Here is a 24,984-nt window from a genome sequence, read left to right as displayed (position 1 = left end):
GGGAATATATATACGAGTATATGTAATTTTTAATTAATTAATTAAAATTTTATTACTTCTTCTTCGCCCATACGGCTCATTATTCCGCTGACCATTAATTGAAATTTAACCTTATGCCACGAGCAGGGAGAAGGAGGATTGTTTAATCTTCGAGCACCCTTGATTAGTAATTATTTCTTAGGAGATAATTATTTTTAAATCAAAATAATTGCCAAGAACAACAACAACAACATCTATGAAGTAAAAAACGGCATCATTAAGGTAGGAAAGAACATTGGTGATAGAATAAAGCATCTGGAAGACGAATTATTTAATGTAAAGATTAAATCAGTCACACCTCTTTTTGCATTGTCTCAAGAGTTCCAACCTAAAACACCATCTACTACAAAATTTGGTATAGAACTTACTTATTTGGTCTTCACCTATTACCTCTGCTGCTGTGTCATCTGTTAATGAAGGATCATCCTCGACTACTACAGCCATGAAACTACGAAGTCAAGTTCCAGAATTTAGCTTACCAAATCAACATCGGCCAATTAAGAAACCAACGGATTATGATAGGAAGGTATTATGGGAGGAATATCAGGCTTAATTCGAAACCATTTCAAAAGTTAATGGGTTGAATAACTAACATCAAGCTATCAATTTCGATGGCCAGTTAAATGGACTGTCTTTGGCAACATTACGTAACCTTCCAGCTGAAAGAATAAAAACCATCAAATATTGGTAGCCTGCCTTATTCAACAGGTTCGTAGTGACGAATCACAAAGAAGCACCTAGAGCAAAATTTTTAAACAGTATACGGAGGAAAGAAGAGCTCTTAGCTGAACTTGCAGAATATTTGAAAAAGCTTGCCCAATTATCTTACCCAGAAGCTGATCAGGAAACAGTTAATTCATTAACACATGACAAATTTACAAATCCCATAGCAGACGATGATATGAGGAACAGGCTGAAACAAGGTAGATGTACGTTTTTAAAGGAAGCTTTGCGGTTGAACTTACACTAAAGATACACAACTAAAGACGCCATCTAAACATTACAGGAATATTAAATCCTATGGTATTGAAACTCCAAACTCCCACTGACCATAGTCTAGATCTTAAAGTATTAGTTAGAGGACTAGTTAAACAAATACACCACAAAATAATTAATGTTTCAAGTGTAGTTTTAAGCGGCATACTGCCAGAAGCTGCATGCAAAGGTCTGTATAGAATAAGAGCTTCTTTCAAAGGATAGCAGAAAGAGATAACTATTATATAGAGAAAATGACCATTACAGCCGAGGCTATAAGAGATCAACAGTTGTTATTAAGCCAAAGGGACAGAACCGAAGCAGATCAAAGGAACAATACAGAGCTAACAAGACATCAAGAAAACAGGAATTAGTTGGATTCATCAGGCAAATTTTAGCTAGGAATACTTAATCTATCTCAAATGAGAATAGAAGTTCATTATTTGAGAAAAAATGTCCACGAGTCCATGGACTTATTGATGGAAAACCTTGTTGTATGTTGCTTAACACTGGTCTTACAGCTACAATAATTTGGCCCAATTTGGTTATAAAAGGTGGGAAATTGCCTACAGAAATTAAGAAAGACGATAGATTGATGTGAACAATAATGGACATAAAGTTCTAGGAAGAGAAAAATTGGAAGTTACTCTTACTTTATGAAAGTTATCTACGCCTCATGATGTGTAGCTGACATCAAGGAAGAGTGCATATTAAGAATGGCTTCATGTGGAGACTTGGAAGTGAAGTTTGGCTGTCTTCATTAGCTTCACAATCTATGATCATGAAATCCCTGTGCACTACATGAAAATTACTACACCAGAGGTTGAACTTTAAGTGACAACAAGGAGGGCAGTTATTGTACCACCAAGTAGAGAAATACTCATATCAGGAATAATTTTACATCTAGTGATTGCGGTGTAGTAGAATTAAATACAGCCGCGTGTCCTAATGAATTTTTCTTTTGAAAAACTTTCATAGATCTGAAAAATAAATATGTCATTATTATGGCCATGAACACAATAAATTATAAAATTCGAGTCAAGTCTAGACATTGCAAGGTGTGAAGATATACGGGTAGTACTTCCATATCAGAAGTAGTCATCTTTGAGGCAATATGTAGGAATTCTAATATCAAATCCTCGCATACAGATAGTCTACCACCTCACATATAAGAGCTGTATGGCTGGAGCTGTGGTTGTTTTACAGCTGATCAATGCTACAGATGTCTTGACTATATCATGAACCATTGAAAATACTTTCTCTAGTTGATATCATAGCTTAGGCCAAACAAATGAAATATCTCATAAGATTGATACTATAAATGCAGCTCAATACGCCAGTTAGCCAAATTACTCTCACTAGGAAATCTTACTGAGGTTTTCAAAGAGGTAGAAACCATAAAGAAACAAGTAGTAATAGAGCCGAGTACTAGTGTTTGGACATCACCTATTATTTGTGAAAAAGAAAGATGGATGCAAGTGACAGTTTGTTGTGTTACCATTTGGTTTATGCAATACACTTGCTACATTTCAATGACTAATGGAGTGTAGTCTTTCTGAAATACCCTGGATGACATAATCACACAGGAGGAGACCGTTGATGATGTTTACAATGGGCTAAGGAAATTACTTAAGATGAACCTCCGCAAGTATAAATTATTCTATCAACATGCGAGTTTCCTGGGATGCATAGTCAGTTAAAAGGAATTCCCTCTAAAATTGAATCTGTCCAAAATTAGCCAATGCCAAATAACTTGCGTGAGGTAAGAGAATTGTTTGGATTGTACTCTTGCTATTATAATATGTAAAACCGCTTTCTAGCATAGCTCATATTCAATTTTATAAACTAAATAAATTTTGTTGAATTAATGATTGTGAACAAGCATTCCATAAATTGAAGAAAGAATTAATCACTACTCCTGTATTAGCAAAACCAGCTCTTGAAGATCTACAGATGCTAATGACTTTGCAGTGAGAGCAATACTATTGTAGGGACGACATAGAAAATAACTTTTATTCGCTTACTAATGCAAGTCAGTGAATGCTGCAGAAAAGAGGTCTTGTACAACTTAAAGATGTATACTAAGCATTGTTCGAGCCTTATCATATTATCTTAAGTGGTTGGGGAATTTTTGTAATCCAGAAGGGTAGATAACAAAATGGATCGCAAAACACCAGGACTTTAACATCGTGCATGACTCTGGGATGGAACCATGGAAATGCTGTTATCCCTAAGTCTACACTTTAATGAAGGATATATATACACTTTGAAAAGAGAGAAGCATGAGATGGTAAAGACAACAAACCTCAAGTAAAACAGAGTATAGTTCAAGATGTGAGGACAAAGAACTAATTTGGTCCAATACTCAATTGAAAAATACCGAAGCAAAAGATAAATGTTTAAAACCAATTATTCAATGGATCAAGATTAGTGTAGAAAAACCCTCATACAGCCAAAACACAAAGTTGTGCTGGTGAAAGTGGGATTCATTATTCCTATAAGAGAGCTTTTTATATCAGAATTGGGGAGATACAAGTAGACAGAAACAATGATTATGGTTGGTACTCCCACAGTATTCATTTCCTAAAGTACATTTTTACAACCTTCGAACAGCTGGACACTTGCGTGTTAAGAAGGCACAGAAGTGAGAGTAAGGGAATGCTTCTATTGGTTTGGGTGCAGAAATCTACAGTAGTTTGTTCGAGTGTCACTTAAGAGATTTGCTCTCAATGTGCTTGATCCTCTGCTATAGTGTAACAGTTGGAATTAATACATCTTGGCTTTAATGGACTATCTTACCAAATGGCCAGAAGTATTTGCTGTTCCTAACCAAGGAGCAGAAACCCTAGCAAGGAAACAGTCAATGAATTATTTTCAAAATTTGTGATGCCTATGGAACTCACTCAGTACAGGGACTAAACTTCGAATCAGCCTTGTTTGTGGAAATATGTGAGATCCTTGGGCTCAAAAACACCAGACAACAGCCTTTCACCTATCTCCTGACAACACGATGAAGAAAAACAACTATACATTTTAAAGCCAATTAGCCATTTATGTAAATGAACATCAGAAAAAGTGGGATCAAGATTTTCCACCGCTATTTTTGAATTATTGAACAGCAGTACATGAAACCTTTTGATCTCACATCAGAGTCTTACACAGAATATCTAGAAAAACAAAGGAACAACATTGATGCCATACATAACTTTATTCGGAAAAGACTTGTATCAACTAGTGATAAAATGAAATGTTACTATGATGTTTATGCTGATAAGACTGACTTCCATCGAGGTAACGTGATATGGTTGAACAATCCCTGTCATTAGAAAGAATGTACTTCACAATCGTGCAGGTGTTGGGGAGGGTCATGTGTTGTACTGAAAAGAATCAATGATGCTGTTTACAGAATTCAAAAGGACAGGTGGTTCAAGTAAAAAATCATACACTGTGGTTGTCTTGAGATCTACATTGGTACGTAAATTTTCAACTGAGTAATTCCAGAGAAGAACTTGCTAGCATAAAGTAAACCTGCTGAAGAGTACAGGGTTCCTGTCGAGACTACTTCTAGCGGATCACAAAGGATAGAACCATCAGTGGATTTGCTCGATCACTTACCTATGGAGAACTTTCCAACGATAATAAGGGCAATAAGCCATTCTATCTGCATACCATAAATAGTTTAGCGTACTTTTTTGTATACTAGCTGGAATACCCGTCTAATGGACGGGAAAATAAATACTTGTTTGTAACAAAGGATAGGAAATTGTGCTTTTTTTGTTGTTGTTGTTAACATAATTAACATTAAAAGTGCAAAAAAAAATACATAAAGATACCAATACTGAAAAGAAAAACATTCTGTTTTTAAGAATTATATCAATATGAAGTTAGATGGAGGGTCCAACCCTCCTCATGGTTTTCATCATGTCATCTTGTATCTCTGTGTCAGGTTTGGTGTTGATTGATCAAGAAATTTGGAAACGTATAAGGAACAGATACACACACACAGATTAAGAGTGTTTAATTCTGTACGATCCAGAAAAGCGTAGTATTGTAAGCTATATTTTCAATGTTTTAATTTGGATGTTTGTTTGTTAAAGGAAGTTAATCATTGCGTCATGATCTAGAAATTTTGTGTAGAAAGTAGAAAAAAAAGAACAATATAAGTTCTAGAGTAAATTATTCAGTTCCAAGATTCAGTTAGTAAGCTAAAAAAGTGAGTTCGTTAGCGATTGAAAGTGCAACATTAACAAGTAAGTTTATCTGTGAGTTAGGTATTACTTGTTTCGAACTTTCTGTTAAAACGTTGTCTGTGAGGTTAAGCTTGTTTGTTTTTGAATTTCGCGCAAAGCTACACGAGCTATCTGCGCTAGCTGTCCCTAATTTAGCAGTGTAAGAGTAGAGGGAAGGAAGTTACTCATCACCAACCACCGCCAACTCTTGTGCTACTCTTTTACCAACGAATAGTGGGATTCACCGTCATTTTATAACGCCCCCACGGCTGAAAGGGTGAACATGTTTGGTGGGACGGGGATTCGAACCCGCGACCCTCAGATTGCGAGTCGAGCGCCCTAACCACTTGGCCATGCCGGGCCGTGAGGTTAGGCCTATCCGTGAATGTAGATTGAATTGAATAACTAAAATTAATTCTTATTGTTACGTGTGCTGGACTTGACAATAGTTTTACCAAATATCCCAAAAGAATCCGCCTAACGATGAAATACGTTACGACAATATACGGAATTCTTGTAACGCGTGCTCCTTCCAAATATTTGTCTCCTTCGCATATGCTTCGACGTCGTTAAAGATTTTAAATACGTGTATATTTTGTCTAAGCTCTAGATATGTTCTGATTTATGATCTCATTTAATTTATTTTCTCTACTGTCATCTTTGTCCTTCCATGATAATTGTTCCTATTTGTTGGATGGATGGGATGTTTATATTTGCAACCTCAGCACATAAATGATAATAAGAAACTGCTTGTGGCTTTAAGTCTTTAAGATTTACCCTACTTTGGAACCTAAAAGTCATACTTAATAAAAATCTTAAACTTACATAAAATGTCAGATAAACCCAGTTTCATGTATTGTATCACTTGAACTAGATTGCTACATTTTCTAGGCCAAAAAAAGGAGGACAGACAAATAAATATAGGCTACACACTATGAAATGAAAATAATAAGCATTTTCACAAGTAAAAACGCTATTCAAAAATGAAAGACCCATATAATGGTATTGAAACACCGCCTGTCAGATTTCCCTTCTATTTGCAATGTGAAATTAAATTTGACTTAGAAATAGAATTTCGGATTTAGGTACTTACTCAAGTTCACTATGTGGTCTGTATTTAAAACCACGATTCAACATTTACATCTAGTTGTGGGAAGGTAAGAAAAGCAAGTATAAAAATGTTACTGAAATAGGTAACTGCAAACACGAACCACTGATACTAATAGTAAAACTTATCTCCTGTCGCTGTTTATAATAGTCACAAATCAAGCGGAATGAAACATGATATATCTATGTTAATAAATAACATTAGAAGAGTTGAGATTGGAATTTACCCTCCAAATTCCAATAATAATAATAATACATCAATTTTTTCCCATGACCATTATTATTTTTGAATGTCGTATGTTTTGTTTGAATTAAATGTTGTTCCAAAATTTAATGTTTAAAGGGATAAATGTATCATTTAGAAACTGTTGAAGAATTGGTACTCTGAAGAGGCACGATATAATATTTATCTTTAATAATTTACAGATGTAAAATATGGTAATGCAGAAAATACTATATAAGGCTATGCGTATCTCATGGAAATAAAAGAAAGATAGGTAACATCAATATAGTGCAGGGCAACGTGAGTAATTTTCAAACACTAAAAATTCTATATATTACAAGGACACCTTACATAACGTGGAAAACAAAAGTGAAATTACATGTGGCAAAAAGCATGCCACGTAACACAGAGAAAACCTGCATAACTTATACACAGGACAGAACATCTAAATGTGATATATGGAAAGAAGTAAAGACATTTTGCACAAATATTTATTAATTTTTTTATACTTAATAATCCAGAGGTAATGCTCTCATGTGAATGATACAGATGATGTTTTAACTAGTGCTAGAGATTTATATGTAAAATTAACAGAGAATTTTTATTCAACAAATTTTACTTATAGGCTATTTTTGTTCTGACTATAATTAAATTTAAGTTGATTGAAAAATGAATTTCAGAATCATAATGAATAAATACAGTAACAAATAAGATATTCACATAACAGTCTTCTCAAATGTACATTGAATTTTCATAACTGTTTTTGGAGAGCTTTAGTTGAATTATAGAAAACACACATTGAAGCACATATTTAACAATTAATAATTACGATCTTACAATGAAGAACATCTCCTTGGGAATTTAAGAAGCAAATTATAGATTTGTTTAAAGTTCACGTGTTATAATTTATATCTTTGACTTTGTTATGTATATATATATGTGTGTGTGTGTGTGTGTGTGTTATACATTACATGTGTAATATATATGTTTAATTTTAGCATCCGAAACTGAAGTTTTGATTAATTAATTTTATCTTTTACGTGTTTTTTATTTTATATTTAACTACCCTTCATAGATACATTTACCTACGAACACATCCTGGTGTGACAGCGATAAGGTTACAGACTTGCAATGCTAAAATTCGGGGTTCGATTCACAGCATGGACTCAGCAGATAGCCCAATATAACTTTACTCTAAAAACAAATAAACAATTGAACAGCTAGTATAATTGCGAAAGCGCTACCTCTGAATCATTAATCATAAGTTATCAGTGAAAATTAAAGCAGCGTACCATCTATTTCTTAGCATTGATCCATTTTATGCGAATTTTTCACTTCTTTTAATGTGTATGCAGTTAGGGTTACCAGATTTCCAGAATGAAAACTAGAACATTATTTTCCGAAACGGCGTGTCTCTGTAACAGATCTGGAGCAGTTTAAATTACAATAATTCATTTTTTGCCATATGCTAAATAAATGGTGATTGTTGCATCGCGTTTTAAAACCATAGACAAAAACATTTTAAAAAGCTTATCGAGTTAAAAAATAAAATCGCCTCTAAGTTTTATTAAACTCATAAGAAAAATATTGCTTATTCGTTTCGTTTTTCCCGACTGGAAAGGTCTCCAAATTTCAATTACTATCCAACAGTAGATTAGGTTAAGAAAACGAAGCAGAGAGGAAGAGAACACTGTGCCATGTGATATTTCTTTGTCTGGATATTTTTTACAAGAAATATTTAAAGGATACGTGTATCATGACAAACTGTACATATCAAACTCACACTGAGGTACAGAGAAACTTGAACAATTTTATATATTTACTGGTTCTGTTCAAGACGGAAAAATAAAGACCAATAAACTGGGCGATCTCAATTTTACTTGAACGTCTGGTGACCCTAGTATAAGTACAATGATAGTATTATATGCTGTGTTTAAAATATATAAATTACGCATCGTTCAGGAACACAGTATACGCTTTAAATTTATTAATTAATCAAGGTTTTTCTTGCAGGAATCTCACAGACCTTATATGCAGTTTGCGGGCTTTGGTCCCCTTTTAACCGAAGGCTTAGGAGTAATTCATACTTATATCACTGGTCTTCTGTTACCCCCAAGTTCACCAAACTCCAACAGCGCTCTCTATCTTTCCCTACCGCCTATTCAGCAGACTACAGAAGGACGATTGGTCTCAGTTCCAGGCAACTCTCAAGATTCAGACGTGAGAAATAATAACCAAGCTTTCTCTAGTGCGAGGTCTAGGGGAAAATCCTCCATTTCACAGAAAATTAATTTCGATGACGATGTCATTGTTTATCCTAACAGACAATATACAGTAGAAGTCCTCAGGTGAGTTATGTACTGTTTTTGAATAATAATATGACTCATTATGAGATACCATGTACGTACATAACTGCGTTATACTTTCATATTTAAAACACAATGAAAATTAAGTAATTTTCAGAAGGTCATGAAATATATATTTATCTAATAAAAAAATTAAATTACTTTTGGATACCCGGCCAATAGAGCAAGATGAACAAAGGTGGAAATGATATTTTGTTGCTCATTTGAATACCTGATAAACCAATTTTATGAAAATATATAGAGTAAGCCAGAAGAAGGGGGAGAGGAAGAAAACTTGGAGGAAAATTCTTGAAATGATTATATATTTTTGATTTTTCTTCTTTAGAGAAGAAATAGAAGAGGCAAGGAGTAGCGGAGAATTTACCAAAGTTCAAGAAATTTACGAAACCACATTTAGTTCTCTAGTGGAGTTAAATGCTGTTTTCAAGGTAATGTTTGAGATTCTGCAAATATATTTTGTCTTTAATAAGTTTTTAATTAATGATAGAGAAACATTATTTACGAACAGTAACTGTTCAAGGGCGTTTCGGATTAAAGGCAGAAGTATTCGTCTGATATGTTTTGTCATAAGGTGCATCAAGATTGGATCTGTAACGTCATCGCTTTCAAGAGTTTCCAGACAGTTGCCATAAAACTGGGACGTTTCTTCCATGCGTTTGCAATCTATGCACAATAATTCCCTATAGTTTAATAGATCTTTTGTTTGTGTTGAATCTGATCGAGCTACACTGACCTAACCATGTAAACATGTGGTATTCACAGGTTTACTGATTTTCCATAATAAGGCAGAATAGCAGGAGGTTCAACAGAAAATGGCTTGCGGAGCAAATCTGAAATATTTTTCTTTGACTGAGTATCAAGAATGAAATAAACTTAACAAAACGAAACAATCTTTATTCAATACACAAAAGATAAGACAAGAGCATGAAAGATGGTGCTTTTACTGGAGAGTCTAATATAGTCTCTTAGGATAGTTGTTGTTTTTGTAGAACTGTTAGAATCTTTAATAGCTCTAAGAAATAGGTTAAAATTCAAGGAACTTGTGTAAATATTTTGAGTATTAATACTCAAACGATCAACGGTCATAAAAATACGCTCTACAGGCTTCGACGTCGTTCACACCATCCCCAGGAGTGGGAAAAACAAATGTTGTGAAACATTTAAATACAAAAAGCCATACTCATGTGACTACTAGTTTACATATTTAAAAAAGATCACACCATCTACTTTCTGATTTTCTAACCCTTCCTCCTTATTTAAGATTAAATTATTTTTACAGTGTTTCATTATTTCTGTGGTTTCTCTAATATTTTTAGCCGCCATTTTATTCGGTTGAGCAGAATAACAGTTTTTCCCCACTGGATGACATGAGCTGTATAATTTGCATGTTCAGCTAGTGCAGAGTTTTTACTTTTGTTTTTAACATTTCTCTTATGTTTATTTACTCTAAATTTTAAAGTTCTTCTAGTTTGACCAGTGTATACACAACCATATTCACATTCAATTTTATAAATACCTGTTTTCTCCATTAAATTTATTTCATCTTTAGTTTTATTTAATATTTGACTAATTTTATTCACTGGGAAAGAGATTTTTTGTGTTTTGAATTTATGGAACATTTGATATAACAACCTGGAACATATGGTACAAGCAACATTTATCTTTTATCTATTTTATCAAATGTTGATTTTAGTTATTTTTTAATCATCATTTGTTATTTTGTTAAATTTGTTAAATTTTCTCACTGCTGTATTAACAACAGGAGGCGAGAAACCTCTATCTAATGCTACATATATAATTAATAACAGCTCATTTTTTGAATCTTCTGGATTAGAACATAGTTTTAAAGACCTGTAAACATAGAATAAAAATCTGACATTTTTATGACTTTGTATGACATAACTCTTTGTGTTGCAGCATGAAAACATAAAACAGTTCATGATAGACCCAGTTTCTAACTTATCTTTATTTTCTTAACTAATATGTACAAAAACGGTAAACTCTTATTTTCTTCAACTTCGTAAGTAAATTGAATGTCACCACACCACGAGAGTGTCATCTACATACCTAACCCCTATTTCTGGTTTAAGTTTAGCATTCAGTAATACATCAGTTTCAAACCTATCAATGAGAAGATCATACAGCAAGGAAGATAATGGAGAATTCATAGCTAGGCCTTCAGTCTATTTATAAATCTTATTATTAAATTGGAGAAATGAATATTCCACGCAAGTTTTGTTAAATTTATCATGTCTAAAATTTCAATGACTGGCACATTGTTCACTTTTTAATTTCCAGTCATTGATCGGTCTTTAAAAATATTTTAATTGTGTATTACACAACGGTGATCGTTTGATCATTTTAATATTTTAATTCTAAGAAATGTGACTAGGTCTGTTTCAGACTGAGAAACGTAGCATAAAATCATATACACACGAACAAATAATAATATTCTTCTCAAAATGCATGCATTATCCACATGACTGTTGGTTAGTCCCCCAAAAAATATAAGTGGGGTTACATTCTTAGGCTATCACCTAACTTGTCAGTGGGATAGATCACTGTACATTTATACTTATGAAGTACAACGTTACAGAAAGCACATGTGATGCCATAAGTGAATGACTGAGTTAGCTTGGACAAAATGAATTTAGTGACTTTTATGACCAACGTTCTGTGTTGCAACCTCATACACTTGCATATATAATATTTTTGAAAAATCTTAGATATGGCAAGGGATAGAAAACATGTTGTATGCATGGAAGACACACCTTTCCTCCCCCTCTACCTTCAGGTCGTTTTTGGTACCCCTAGCTTAAAAATTTAAAAGATAATCATACAAATCCGTGCATTGGTCAAGAAAGCTGTGTAACTTACTCTCGCCCCTGTTAAATACTTGCAAAGCAAAACACTTGTATGAGTGAAAGCCAATAATATAACTTCAAACTACAAAAACATACAAATCAAGATTCAAAAGGAAACAATAAATTTCAAATATAATATAATATAGCGTCCTTCGACGGGACTGTGATAAGTCTAAAGACTTATAATGCTCAAATCAAAGGTTCGATTAGCCACAGTGGACATAGTAGATAGTCTAATGTGGCTTTGTTCCAAAACAAATAAGCAAAATGACCTTTTGGTGTTGCATGCACAAAATAAGCCGCTTAATATCAAATTATATATAACATAACGAAATTACAAATGCTAAACAATCCTTTTATATAAATAAACCTTACAAAAAATCCACCAAAATGATAAAAAAATAAAAAAGCTACCCTTTACATAAAAGCAAGCTTCAATAAAATCTGAAACATAAAATAAGCCATTTGATGTAAAGTACAAGAGTTTGGATTGTTTTATTTGTTTGTTTTTAAGCATAAAGCTTCACAATGGACCATCTGTTTGCTGCTCACTGCAAGTACTCAAACCTGATGTTTAGCATTATAAGACTTCAGAGGGACCACTGAACAACCAGGGAGTAAAAGTACAAAAGAAGACGAAAAAATCAAAACAATCTTACTTAAGTATCGTTATTTAACATTACTGGAAACAGAAAAAACCTCCAGCACAAAATCAAGAATACAAAATAATATAAGCATTTTGACAGTATTCAAACTTCCAGCCATATAACATAGTAATAACTTCTTCCATACTAACTACAGAAAAAACAGAAAGCAAAACATCCCAAAATTTAGGAACACTAAAGGGACCCTTTATAAAGGAAAAATAACATATCAAATAATCATTTCATAAAGAAAAAGCAAGACAATAGAATTAAATTTATGCAAAATAAACCATTTTGATGTGAATACAAAACAAAATAAATTCATTAACTTCACATCAACCAATAGTAAAATATAGCAAAGAAAAGAAAGATTAATAAAACATATACACAGATACAAAGGTAGAAATTATATATACGTATATACAGATGTGCATCTTACTTGGTGATGGCATGAAGAATAAAATTCTTATGGTGACTGACACTTGCACAAATCGAAGAGTGATTTCCTGAAGTCGCTGGAGTTAGAAGAGCAATATTTATACAATCTGTGCATGGAATTAATTAACAATACTTTCGAGTTATTATAATTGAGGAGAAGAAAGAAAATATGAGTGTATAAGGCTGCAACACTCACCTCAAAGCTTGGTTGTCACTGAAGTATCATTAACAGGCTTTTGAGTGCAGTGGTGGACTTTCTACTAGTGGCAATGATTTGCCATATTATCTCCTTGGCCTTCATCAAGGCCTTGTTTTTCTGGGTTAGCTTGGTAAACAGTCACTACACCTCTTGTTTCAGTGATAGTTGTGGCTCATTGAATTTCAGCAACTGATTTTCCTCATGGTTGAATATTACCTAAGCCTTTATCTGCTTAATGGCTGGGGTCTGACAATGTCGCTTCAGGAGTGGTAGTTGCTGAAGTGTAGCTCTTTGTGTGATGGCGATAAGGAGCTGCAGCTTAGCATTGATTGCTTGATAAGGTTATCTCATTTGAGCAGCAGGGGAGTAGCTGTGGATGTTGAAATTCCCCAATTGATTTCAGCCATGGACAATAATCTAGTTGTTGGTGTATTGACTTGATGTAGTTCGACCTTCCCGATATATAAACGGCCGTCGTCTGGGCTTGAGATCCAGTAAAATATTCGCGGGTTTCGGATGTAATGGTCCTGCTGGAGGTGAGTACACATTTGATGTCAGTGATTTTGTGCTACTATGAAGGAGTACTCTACAGTTTATGGCATCATCCCAATCTTTCATACGGATCTACCTGAGTCAGATCTGACATTAGGACCATGGTTTGACCAAGGGTAGGCTAGACATTTAGAAAGTCTCGGCTTATCTAGCCTTTATCAGCCCAGATGTTAAGGGTGGTTTGCAGATTTTGGCACTTTTGGATACTTCAGGACCAACACAGTAAAAGCCTGGGTCAGATTGCACATATACTATGCATTGGTCAGCAAAGCATCTTCATCCATTGGCTCTGCCAAGGTAAAGTTGAGGCTGGCTTACGGGGTCTTGAAAACATGTAGGTAATAAAAAATAGCAAAACAGGTACCTTTCGCTAAGTTCTCTTTTCATTATGTAGTGCCAAAGGTAACAGGTTGAGCAAAAAGAAAATGAATGTGACAACACGATTGATTAGTTGGATATTAAAAGTCAGAATTAAAAATGTGATGCCCAATGAGTTTTGATGGGTCAGATGTTCAGCTAGAAGTGTAAGTTTAATATTGTCATGACCGATTTACAGCATTTCTCCATCCTAAAACTACTTTTACAAATGTTATAATACTAAAGTCCTGGTCAACTATCATTTCTACAAACTTATATTTACTTATGGATATATTGCCTGTAGAAAATGTGTTCCTTACATCCTTGGACATCCCAGTTTTCTAGGTTTTATTAGATCTCCCACTTGACCAACACTCAGTTGTACTGTCAGCTATCATAAATTTCACGAGAAAAGTTAACACAGCTATTCTGTAATTCAGCTGCATTTCTGTCACGGCTGTTATATGGTTGTTATATAAAGAGAGCCCAATTCTAGTGGGAAAGGGATGGGGGGTGAAACTGCAAAAATTGATTCGTACAGTAATAACTGAAAAAGGCTAGCTACCATAGAAGGGCCAGCATATAACTTCAGATAGTGGAATTCTATTAATACCCACATCACATTCCCTATTATACTTTTTTATATGCAAGTTTAGTACAGGCCAGTAGTGACTACAGTCTTAGCCAACATGTTTGCATATTTTGTAATAAATAAGATTATTACATTATTACTAAGATGGAATACAAATACACTTAGCACTGTCAAACTGAGAAATACATGTTATATTAAACATCTACATAAATAATTTATTTAATCAGACCTATTCTATGGACACTATGAACGATTTATTACAACAGCAAATAATTTTATCAGACACCTGCAGAAAGATGTGAATTCAGCATTTCACCTATCACAACAAACCCTTACCAAAACAGATATAATGAAAAGATATAACATCAAATTATTATAAACAGCATCTGTAATCATATATCGGTTCATATTAAACTTTCAGTACTTGGTTGGTTCTCCTCGTACTCTAATAACCTCCGCAAAGCGACGTAGCATGCTGTCGATGAGGTTATTGATGTAATTCACCGTAATTTCATCCCAATGTGTCACTAGAAGGCGCTGCAACTCAGCTACAGTAGTTGATTTAGGATCGGGGTTAGCAAGTTTTCGGCTCAGTTCTGCCCAACAGTTCTCAATGGGATTACAATCTGGAGACTTTGCTGGCCATGACAATCTTGTAATGTCCTCCTGGTCGAGATAATCCTGTTCAATACGCAAACTGTGTGCAGTAGCATTGTCATCCTGGAACGCAAACTTATTGCCAAACCTTGCACTAGCATATGACAGAAATATCGTCTCCATATGATGCCACTGACGTTTCCCTGTAGAATATGAAGAGCAGTTTTCCACTATGATGAATAGTTGCCCAAACTGCACCGCCTCCTGTGTGTTGCCCATGGGAAAGACAATCTCTCATCATCTGTTCTCCAGGCAAACAAGGAACACGAATTCTACAATCATCTTTAACAAGTTGGAAACAGGACTAATCTGAAAAGATGACATGTCGCCATTGTCATTACTGTAAATTGGCATGTTGTCTTGCCCAAGTAACACAGTGATGGCAGTGAATTCAGATTAATATCGGTTTGTAGATAGCCCTTCTCGCAAAATAATCTTGTTTGGTCAGTCTTATATTCACTGTTCTTCTGGATACCCTGGGATACATGTGTTTCACGCTATTCGTGTCGTAAGGTGAAGCAAAACTTATTTCGTTCTTCATATGTTAAACTGATCAAAACACGGTCATCTCGGGCATTAATTTTTCGGTATCTACCAATAGAATTTCCTGTAAAACATTCAGCAAAACTGTATGTTTACAAAATACTTCAAACTGTGTGATTAAAAATATTTAGTCATAACCAAACAAAAGAATGGTTACACCATGATTACATTTGACATGACAGCTAAGCTACTGTTTGTGGATGAATTCATTTTCTACACATAATTTTGAGTCGATCCAATCGAAGCACTCATCACTACTGCTATTAAAAACACTAAGCCAAACTTTACTTTTCCTCAAACATAGTGTAAGTCTATTTGGTAATGTTATCTCCTCAACGAAAATCAACTACTACTTGCCGAATATTTCAAAGTCCAAACTGAAAACATTCTCTACCAGCATTAGTAAAGTTATCAGGTGCACTGTATCTTCAAATAATGATTAACAGGTCAGTAATCACAATTTAGTTCATATCACAAAGTCATAACATCCAGATCAAATCCTTATTTTCATACATATATTGCTTGATGGTTGCATTCTTTGTGCAATTAATTTATTTGAGTATGAGTCTGTGTAAATGTCCATAGAAGTGTGCAACACCACACAAGTATGTTTATTCATACATATATATTTTCTTGTATATATATATCTTAACAGTACACGTAACCACATATATTAGGAGTTTTTAACAAACTGCCTTCAGCTTGCATGTTGTATTATGCCAATCAAACACAGGCTTCCTATACTAGCTCCATTGCTGTAACGTGCTGCTATCTTTGAGTCAATAAACTGAATACGTTTTTCGGCATTAAAGCATAAAAATACAGTATTCCACAGTAAAACACATTTACAGTCTTAAACAGCTGCCAACATTAGTAGCCAAACTTGTAAGATATCATATCGCCATTCACAGGCTGATTCATTTACTTTAGTTGAAAAATAGAATACAAGCAAATCCAGTGAAAATGACACTATTCCATTCAGATTCATAACAACCTGATTCACTCTCTGCACTGAGAAGCAACACAACTCTCTCATTGCACATGAATGAGTGGTATATGTACCTACTTTAATACACTGGAGATGTCTAGGAAGTATCTTGTGGTCTCCTCTGCAAACATTACATCATTACGTGACTTGTTAGGATGAGTGATTCTCACAAAATGTCACAATTACATTTCACCTCCGAAAATCGCTTGGAAAGTAAGGGTCAAATAACAGTGGCTTCTCTAGTCTCTGTTAACGAGTCTTGGGTGGTCTTACCTAGTGCTGGGATGAGTTACTTTGGTTGATGAAGGCCTGGAATTCTGTAAAGACTGCCCTATTCAATCTTACACTTGCCGGACCACATACCTCTGCAATAACCCTTAGTCATCCATGCCTTTTTTATACTGAGATCACCCCAGGGGAAGATCTTGATTAATTGTTCTGGTTGTGCCAGATTCTGGCAGTTCTTCTTGTTGTGACTATAAACTCCGGTAGTAATAGACATTTGCAGCATCACCAAAACCCAGATATCCAAGAGATAAATTTTCCGAGACCCGAATACTCTCACAGACAACCATCTTCCCCTTAGTGACTAACTCTTCCTCTTAGCAATAAGTCCTTTGCCTCGTGGAAAATGCCATTTGTTTAAATACGAAGCTTTTTTTTAAACTTAATAACTCAAGTATTAAAAAAAAGCACTCGATAACACACTTGTCACGAGAAAAACAAATCCTGTGTTCACAGCATCAAATTTTTTCCTTTCTGCCTACTCTGTAATATTTTCAGGTACACAGATTTTTTCTAGGAATAATTGTATAGGTTCCACAAAATAAGGGGAGGTTTGACAAAAAACTATTTCATGGAGAAATCCTGAATTTTCTGACTTTGACTGAGCTTGAGGAATAAAAGAGACTGGACACTTTGTGTAACACACTGAAACAGTTTTTATTCAATACACAAAAACAATCAAGTATAAGATAACTGCTTGAGAGAACTTGACTTTACTGGAGATCTAATATAAGCTGTTAAGAACTTTCAGTACTGTCTCTAACTCTGTAGGAACTGTTTGGACTGTTAGCATCTAACAAATGTAACTGAATCTGTTTCAAGCTGAGAAAACAGCATTATATCGACAAAACGACAACGATATTCTTCTTAGAATACATGCATTACACACACGACTGTTGGTCATTTCCATAAAATACTAAGGGAGGTTACATCCTTTGAGCATCAAATAATTTGGCAGTATAAAAGATTACATTGCACTTCTATATAGGAAGTTCAACCTTACAGACATTTCTATTAAGAAATGCACATGTGATATCACAAGTGAATAAACCTGGATAATAGGTAGCTAGGGTGAAAGGAAATTAATGAATTGCATGACTGATATTCTGTGCTGCAACCAAATACACCTGAATATATGAAAATTTAGAAAAATCTTATTTTAAACAAGTGGTAGAAATCACGTAGCATACTATACCATGAAGGTACGAGAGTTATGAGTAATATATAGTTTGTTGCAATTGCTTTAAATAAAAATTAATACGTGGCCAACATTTTGTCCATGAAACTTCCGTCAAAGAAAAATCCTTTGATCAAAATATTTACTGCATATCTCTTTGTTTCCTCTAAGTGATTTTAGAATTTTTAAAAGTTTCAGTTTTCATCATGCTTTAGGTGTATTTTGTTTTAGTATAAATTAAATGTAAACATTTTGTTTTAATGTTAAATATATATATATATATATACAGAAAACATTTCACATGTCATAACTAAGAACAATATAAGGTGTTTCACAACATGGCTGAGTCCGTTTATTATTGCAATTACTATCTTTAACAATTTCTTTTCATACTTAATGCTTAAAATGCTCCTAAGTTTACAAGTTTACTTCACTTAACACTCTAGGCACACTTATAAATAGGCGAAGCATTAGGTGTTTTTTGCTTCTTCAAAACTCTCTAAAGGGAATCCTTTAGGTTTTTACATTTAAAACGTTTTAGCATATGCTATACTGTTATACTTCATATTGACAAAAAGCTAATGAATACAATTTCTTTTCTTCTCTATAAGTGTTATGATAGCTTAAATTTTCTCCAACATTTTGAATAACATCTATTTCATTCACAAGTCAGATGAAAAGAAAAGTTGATATCGAGCCTTAGTATGCAATGAATATAATCTGAAGTTACCACTTAAAATGGGGTCTTTATGACTAGCTCAAGAGCATTGACTTTCAGGACACTAAAACGTTTTAGTTAGTTGAAAGATAATTTTTATTTCGATAGAAACAGAGCCTAGCCGTTTACTTATGTGAGATGATCATTGATCAGGACTTTACTTTCAAATTATATATCTTGCTACTTGATTGTTGCTTTCTAAATCATAATTTTTATATATTTTTATACTTATGTCACAATTCTGCAGTTAGTTGTGTACCAAGAAAATAATAACATGGACCAAGAAGAGAGAAATAAATATTATTGTAGGATGAATACAGTGATTGAGTACTTTATATTAAAATGACTTTGGAGCTTCATCCCGTTATTACAGTCCATGTTGCCATGTCTAGTCATGCTCTAATTTACAGTCTGGCACTTTGACAATAGTGCTGCAGCATATTTTTCTTTAAAAAAGGCCCTTTCCTAAAGCTGCTATTGCCAAAGTACTCGAAGCTTACATAGATGGTTTCCATAATCCATTCCTTTTAGAGGATTGTGATTTCCAAGAACTCATTTTAAGTCGATCACTTCTGCATCTGGGAGCTTGAATATCTTCTTATTGAATAGCATGATTATCTGCTTCATTTTAGAGCTGACTGAGATATCTTATGGATGAAACTTATGTACACATAACTTGTGTTGCTTTTCCAGATGAAGATCCTTTCTGATTATTTTATATACTGGGATAAATGGAATGATTTTGCCACTAACCTGTGTGTTTATTGAATCTCATCTGTTACACGACGCTACACTGGTTACTATGGCTGTGGTACGACTTGTTGCAGGTCTATTTCTGTATGGTCATGGTATCTCAAGTTAATCCATACTACTTTATTTTCCAATGTTATTAAATACAAGGGATATTCCTATCTTGGAAATTCGAAATCCCTTATCTGAATACATTATCTTAATAATCCGAGTGTATACATGTTTTGCATTGGAAATGGCTGTTACATACCCTCGCAAAAGCATTTTAGTAATATCACACTATCTATGACAGCTAAACAATGTCAAAATGTATTTTTATACATGCTATTTCACTGAGACTTTAAAACGGCTGTGGTTATCACGTGGCTTGCTTATTTGCATATTCAAAATTATTTTAATATAACGTACTCAACCTCTCCATAACCTGAACTAGTAATAACACTTTGTAACTAATGTTGTTTATTTTCCCAAATTAAGTTTTTAATCCATTCTAGGATATCACTATTAGTACTACTTTCAATTTGGCTTTAAGTGATTTTTTCTTGTTCCTTAGGAACGCCCACAAGAAGAAGTCGTCAAAGCTGACAATCCTGAAATCAAAGTTGATCTTTTGAATGCAGTGTACGACAATCTTACGTATCTTGTGAGTAAAATATCTTTACAAAACTCAGATCTCTATTTTCAAAACACTTAACCTAACAACACACATTGTGACAATATTCCCTTTGGCGACGGTCGCGGGTTCTAATCCCCGTCTCACCAAACATGCTCGCCCTTTCAGCCGTGGGGTCATTATAACGTGACGGTCAATCACACTATTCGTTGATAAAAGAGTAGCACAAGAGTTGGCGGTGGGTGTTGATGACTAATTGCATTCCCTTTAGTCTTTCATTGCCAAATTAGGGATGGCTAGCGCAGATAGCCCTCGTGTAGCTTTGCACAAAATTCAAATCAATCATTCTCTCCCTCTGGCGACACCTGATAAGTGTGTGTTTAAACGTCTGATAGATTTTTAAAAGTTTAGGAGATGAGTTCAAAGTATCAAATATGCAAGTTGGACAAGAGAAGTTATTCAGGTTGTTGGTTGATTATTGATTGAGCCAGTTGGTGTAGGTTGTTCAGATTGTTGATTGATAGATAAGAATAATAAAAACATATAAATTCAAGAAACTTAGCTACAACAGTAGGTTTAAATATCTAAAAAAATAGAGGGTTGTGTTTTTATGCTCTGATTTCGTCTGCTTTTATAAATGCCTACATGGCATTTGTAAAGGAGTAAATAAAGTCATCTTAATTACAACTGTCGACTTTCCTGTGTATAATATCCTGTGTATAATTGCTCGTAAAGTGATAAACTTATAATGAATACTTCACTTTTCAAGGTTACAAACAAACTATTAACTCCAAGAATATGTAAGAGCTAGATCTGGCCCAGTGGTTGTCATGTGCAGATCGCGAATTCAAGGGTCCATGGTTTATGTACCATTGCTGCAAAAACATGCGTCGCATTTTGAGGCCTTGTGCATGCTATAAGAACTACTATTTAGTTAGATAAAAGTAGTCCAATATCTGCCTTCTTTAATCTATCAGTTCAAAACTAAGAACAGTTATATACAGATATAATAATTGTGTAGCTTTGTTCAAACATTCTAAAACAATATAAAAAAGGATGGAAAGAGTAAATTATTTACGGGAGCTGTGCATAACAATTCTTTATCAGAGAAATATTATGTGTATTCAAAATTTCTCCTGTTCCAAATAAACTAAACTGTAACGCTTTTATTGGTGCTAGAATCGAACTTAAAACTTAAAATGAAAGGGGACAAAATGAATAAATTCTGGGATATTTTACACCTGCATGAGAACTTTGATATTTCTAGAATTGGTGTTGATACTTTTAAAACCGACAGACAGAAATGGTTGTCATTGAGAATGTATATGTTGTTTGTATTTTTCTTTTTGAACTGGCTACATCGTATTAGGTGTATTCACATTCAGTACACTGAGCTGCCATATGATGGTTTTCAATGTCTAATGTGACAAGCTAATGTTTTCACCTTTTCAGAACTGGGAAGCAGAAGTAAACACTTACTTTATGTTTTAAAAACTATGAAGTCGTAAAAATAAATCAAAATAATCCATGAATACAACATAATTATTTTTTAGAGTAATGTCATTTTACTAGAAAAGGTAATTATTTTGAAATCTGAGTAGACTGAAGGGAAATTCTTAGTGAGTAATAAAAGACATAGGATTTGTTTGTTTCTTTTGAATTTCGCGCAAAGCTACACGAGGGCTATCTGCGCTAGCCGTCCCTAATTTAGCAGCGTAAGACAGCTAGAAGGAAGGCAGCTAGTCATCACCACCCACCGCCAACTCTTGGGCTACTCTTTTACCAACGAATAGTGGGATTGACCGTCACATTATAACGTCCCTACGGCTGAAAGGGCGAGCATGTTTCGTGGGACGGGGATTCGACCCTCAGATTGCGAGTCGAGTGCCCTAACCACCCGACCATGCCGGGCCAAAAAGGCATAGGAGATTTAGGCCAAGAGTGCACATTAGCTTAGTCAAACTATTTAAGTTATATTATATTATGTTAGTATACACTGTTCTGAACTGGCAACACTTGTTTTTGTTTAAGGTTAGAATTAAAAAGAGACACCAACTCTTTTTTACAGTGAAGTCCTTAGTTGTGCTTAGTATTGTAGGCACTACAATCAAACCTTTTATAAACATTACTGCTGAGTTTCTAGTACTCGCTCCACAGCCATATTTTTACAACATTCCTGTTATGCTTCCAGTACATCTTATACAGTCATATGTTTAATAAAGGCATCGTGTTAAAGTGCATGCAGATAGTCACTCAAGTAAACAATATCGCTTCTCCTTATCTGCCATTCTTGTTGCCGAAATGGCTAATGGCCTGGAGTTTCCACGGCCCTATGTCACGTGTACGAGGTGCATGGCATGAGTAACCAGTTATTGTATTAAGTATTTAAAGCCATGCTTCAATAGGTTTTCCACATAGAAATTCTTCGACTTAATGTGTGACCTATTTTAACAGTGGGTTAATGTTGTCCTTTAGTATTAATTTTCTTTTATGTGGTGTACAGGGGGAGTCACAATAGAGTAGTGAAAAAAACATTAAAGGCTTTTATACCCCTATTTCACTGATGCACCACACTCAACCAAAACATCTGCCCTTAATTTGTATCAGTGTATTGTGTTTGTATTGACGTTGTTTCTGTTAATGGACTCATAAAATAAATGGTCCCAGTTCCATAATATCATATCCATCGAACCTACTGTTTATTGGACCATCGATTTGCTCTATAGGATATTTATAAATTGAAATATATGATGGAGTAGTAGGATAAGAGAAATTCTGGTGCCAGGAACTTGGATATTGATATTGCAAAGGTTCATGCTTTTTAGAGTGGGTGCTTTATCATCAGTAAGCATACTAAATCGTTAGCTTTCCAAGAATGTCATTTTCTTCAGGGTGATAGGTATACAACCTTGGAGAGGAGTCAGGGTACAAGAAAGTGTAACCTACAGAATGGGTGTTTAGTTCCATGGAAAATCCTTTCCTAGGTTTCAATCTGAGACCGAGTACAGTGGTATTTATAGGAACCATAGGCATTTATTGGCCAAAGAGATAGTATCTCAACTCTGGTCAAGGACACTCATAGTAGAAAAAAAGGTAGAGAAAGGTGTAAAGTGTCATTGGTAGATGAAATCTACCAACACAAACTGTATCATCAAGAGGCAAAACAGTGAGTACTCGCTGAAGATGGAAGTGTTGACAAGTAGAATAATAGGGAACCTTTTCCCAGAACCAGAACAGAGTGAGACCAAGGGGCTGTAGGTGGATGAGAGTCACCAGAAGAAGATGTATCATTGACAGGTGACACAGTGGGTACTTGTAAGATAAGAAGAAGATTGTGAGACAACAGAAAACCCCTCTCATGATTGATGAAGGTGTGTTGCCAGTTGATCATAGGTCAAGGGGTGATCCAGGGTTCAGCAAGAACCATAAACAAAAATCGCTCATTGCTTGTTCTTCTGCAATCTAGGGGTCAGGAGCTGACATTTGATAAAGTGTGAGGCTCCAAGAGCCTGCTTATTCGGTGGTAGCCCATCATACCAGACTGTTTAGCCTGAAGAAAACGACGTCCCTTCCAGGAAGAGATCTATGCTTGTACATGATAGAGACAAAGTAGATCACTTCTATAGTGTATGGACAGACAAGAATGATCTGAACCATTTCATAAGGCATTTCAGCCTGAAACCAATAATCTCAGGTACTGGCAATGGGGTGCCTGATCCTGAATTTAGATGACCTGGATTTTGAAGCTACTGAGTATGTGATGTAAGAAAAGCTTAGAGACTAGGACATAGTCATAGCTGAGCTGCTTTGACAATTTTACCTGGAGGAAATCCGAGCCATACACCTGATGGAGTTCAAAACTCGAAGTATAACTTCAGTACCTTCAAAGGTGATCTATGCAATTTGCAATGGTGGCTACAGATCACGAAAAGGTCCTTGTTGTCATGTTTGCTGAGGGAATTGTGAGTGAGACCATGAGGCAACACCAATAAATACAAGATATTTTCACCATGCTGATGTTGTATCTTGAATTGGCAGAGGCCTTATAATTATATATTGCCAATATTGGATTCCAGAAAACAGAGGATCACTTAATTATGTATAAGAGTGGTCAGCATATAAGTCAAATTGGCTTTGTGATTGTCAGACAAACAGATAGAAATAATATTATTAACTTTAAAGTGATGCTCAGGGATGAAATAGTGAAGTGAACCAACATAGGCTGTTGGTAATGGATATTAAGATACAGAGAGAAAATAGAATCAAGAAGTGGAAAAGAGGATATATATAATCAAGATATGGAAGTTGAAGAGAGAAAATGTTAAATAAACTTAAAAAAAGAAAAAGTCAGATACAGACAAAACTCAAATGCAAATGCATGCAGTGGAAGGAAGAGACCTGTATCAGAAATTGGAAGCTATTAAAGTTTCACTATTAGATGTAGGTGTTAAGGTTTGTGGAGTTTCCAAAGAAAGTAAAGAACAAAATAAAGATTCATGGTGGGGTATGAGAAAGTACAAAAAGCAGTAAAAGAGAAGAATATTCAAAGAGTCGCAAGGAAATGAGAACAGTACTTTTGTTTATAAGGAAGTGTTAAATGAAATGCTAAGGAAGAAGTAGCCATAACAAAGAAATAATCATGGGAGGAATGGTATAGTAAGCTGAAAA

At 34.6% G+C, this 24,984-nt stretch overlaps 1 protein-coding gene across 3 annotated transcripts in view; it reads left to right on the top strand.

Annotated features, from left to right (window-relative positions):
- Positions 1 to 24,984, top strand: part of LOC106466495 (probable E3 ubiquitin-protein ligase HECTD2) — a 107,961-nt gene that overhangs the window by 26,563 nt on the left and 56,414 nt on the right. For all 3 annotated transcript variants that reach the window (XM_022394519.1, XM_022394520.1, XM_013926786.2), the window contains 3 exons: positions 8,587 to 8,921; positions 9,265 to 9,367; positions 20,257 to 20,346. In XM_022394519.1, the coding sequence (XP_022250227.1) occupies positions 8,587 to 8,921; positions 9,265 to 9,367; positions 20,257 to 20,346 (528 nt within the window). The remainder of the gene's footprint in view (positions 1 to 8,586; positions 8,922 to 9,264; positions 9,368 to 20,256; positions 20,347 to 24,984) is intronic.

This window comes from Limulus polyphemus, unplaced genomic scaffold, assembly GCF_000517525.1.
Source record: "Limulus polyphemus unplaced genomic scaffold, Limulus_polyphemus-2.1.2 Scaffold2277, whole genome shotgun sequence".
In the NCBI taxonomy this organism is placed as follows: Eukaryota; Metazoa; Arthropoda; class Merostomata; order Xiphosura; family Limulidae; genus Limulus; species Limulus polyphemus.
This window is presented reverse-complemented; position numbering and strand designations above follow the sequence as displayed.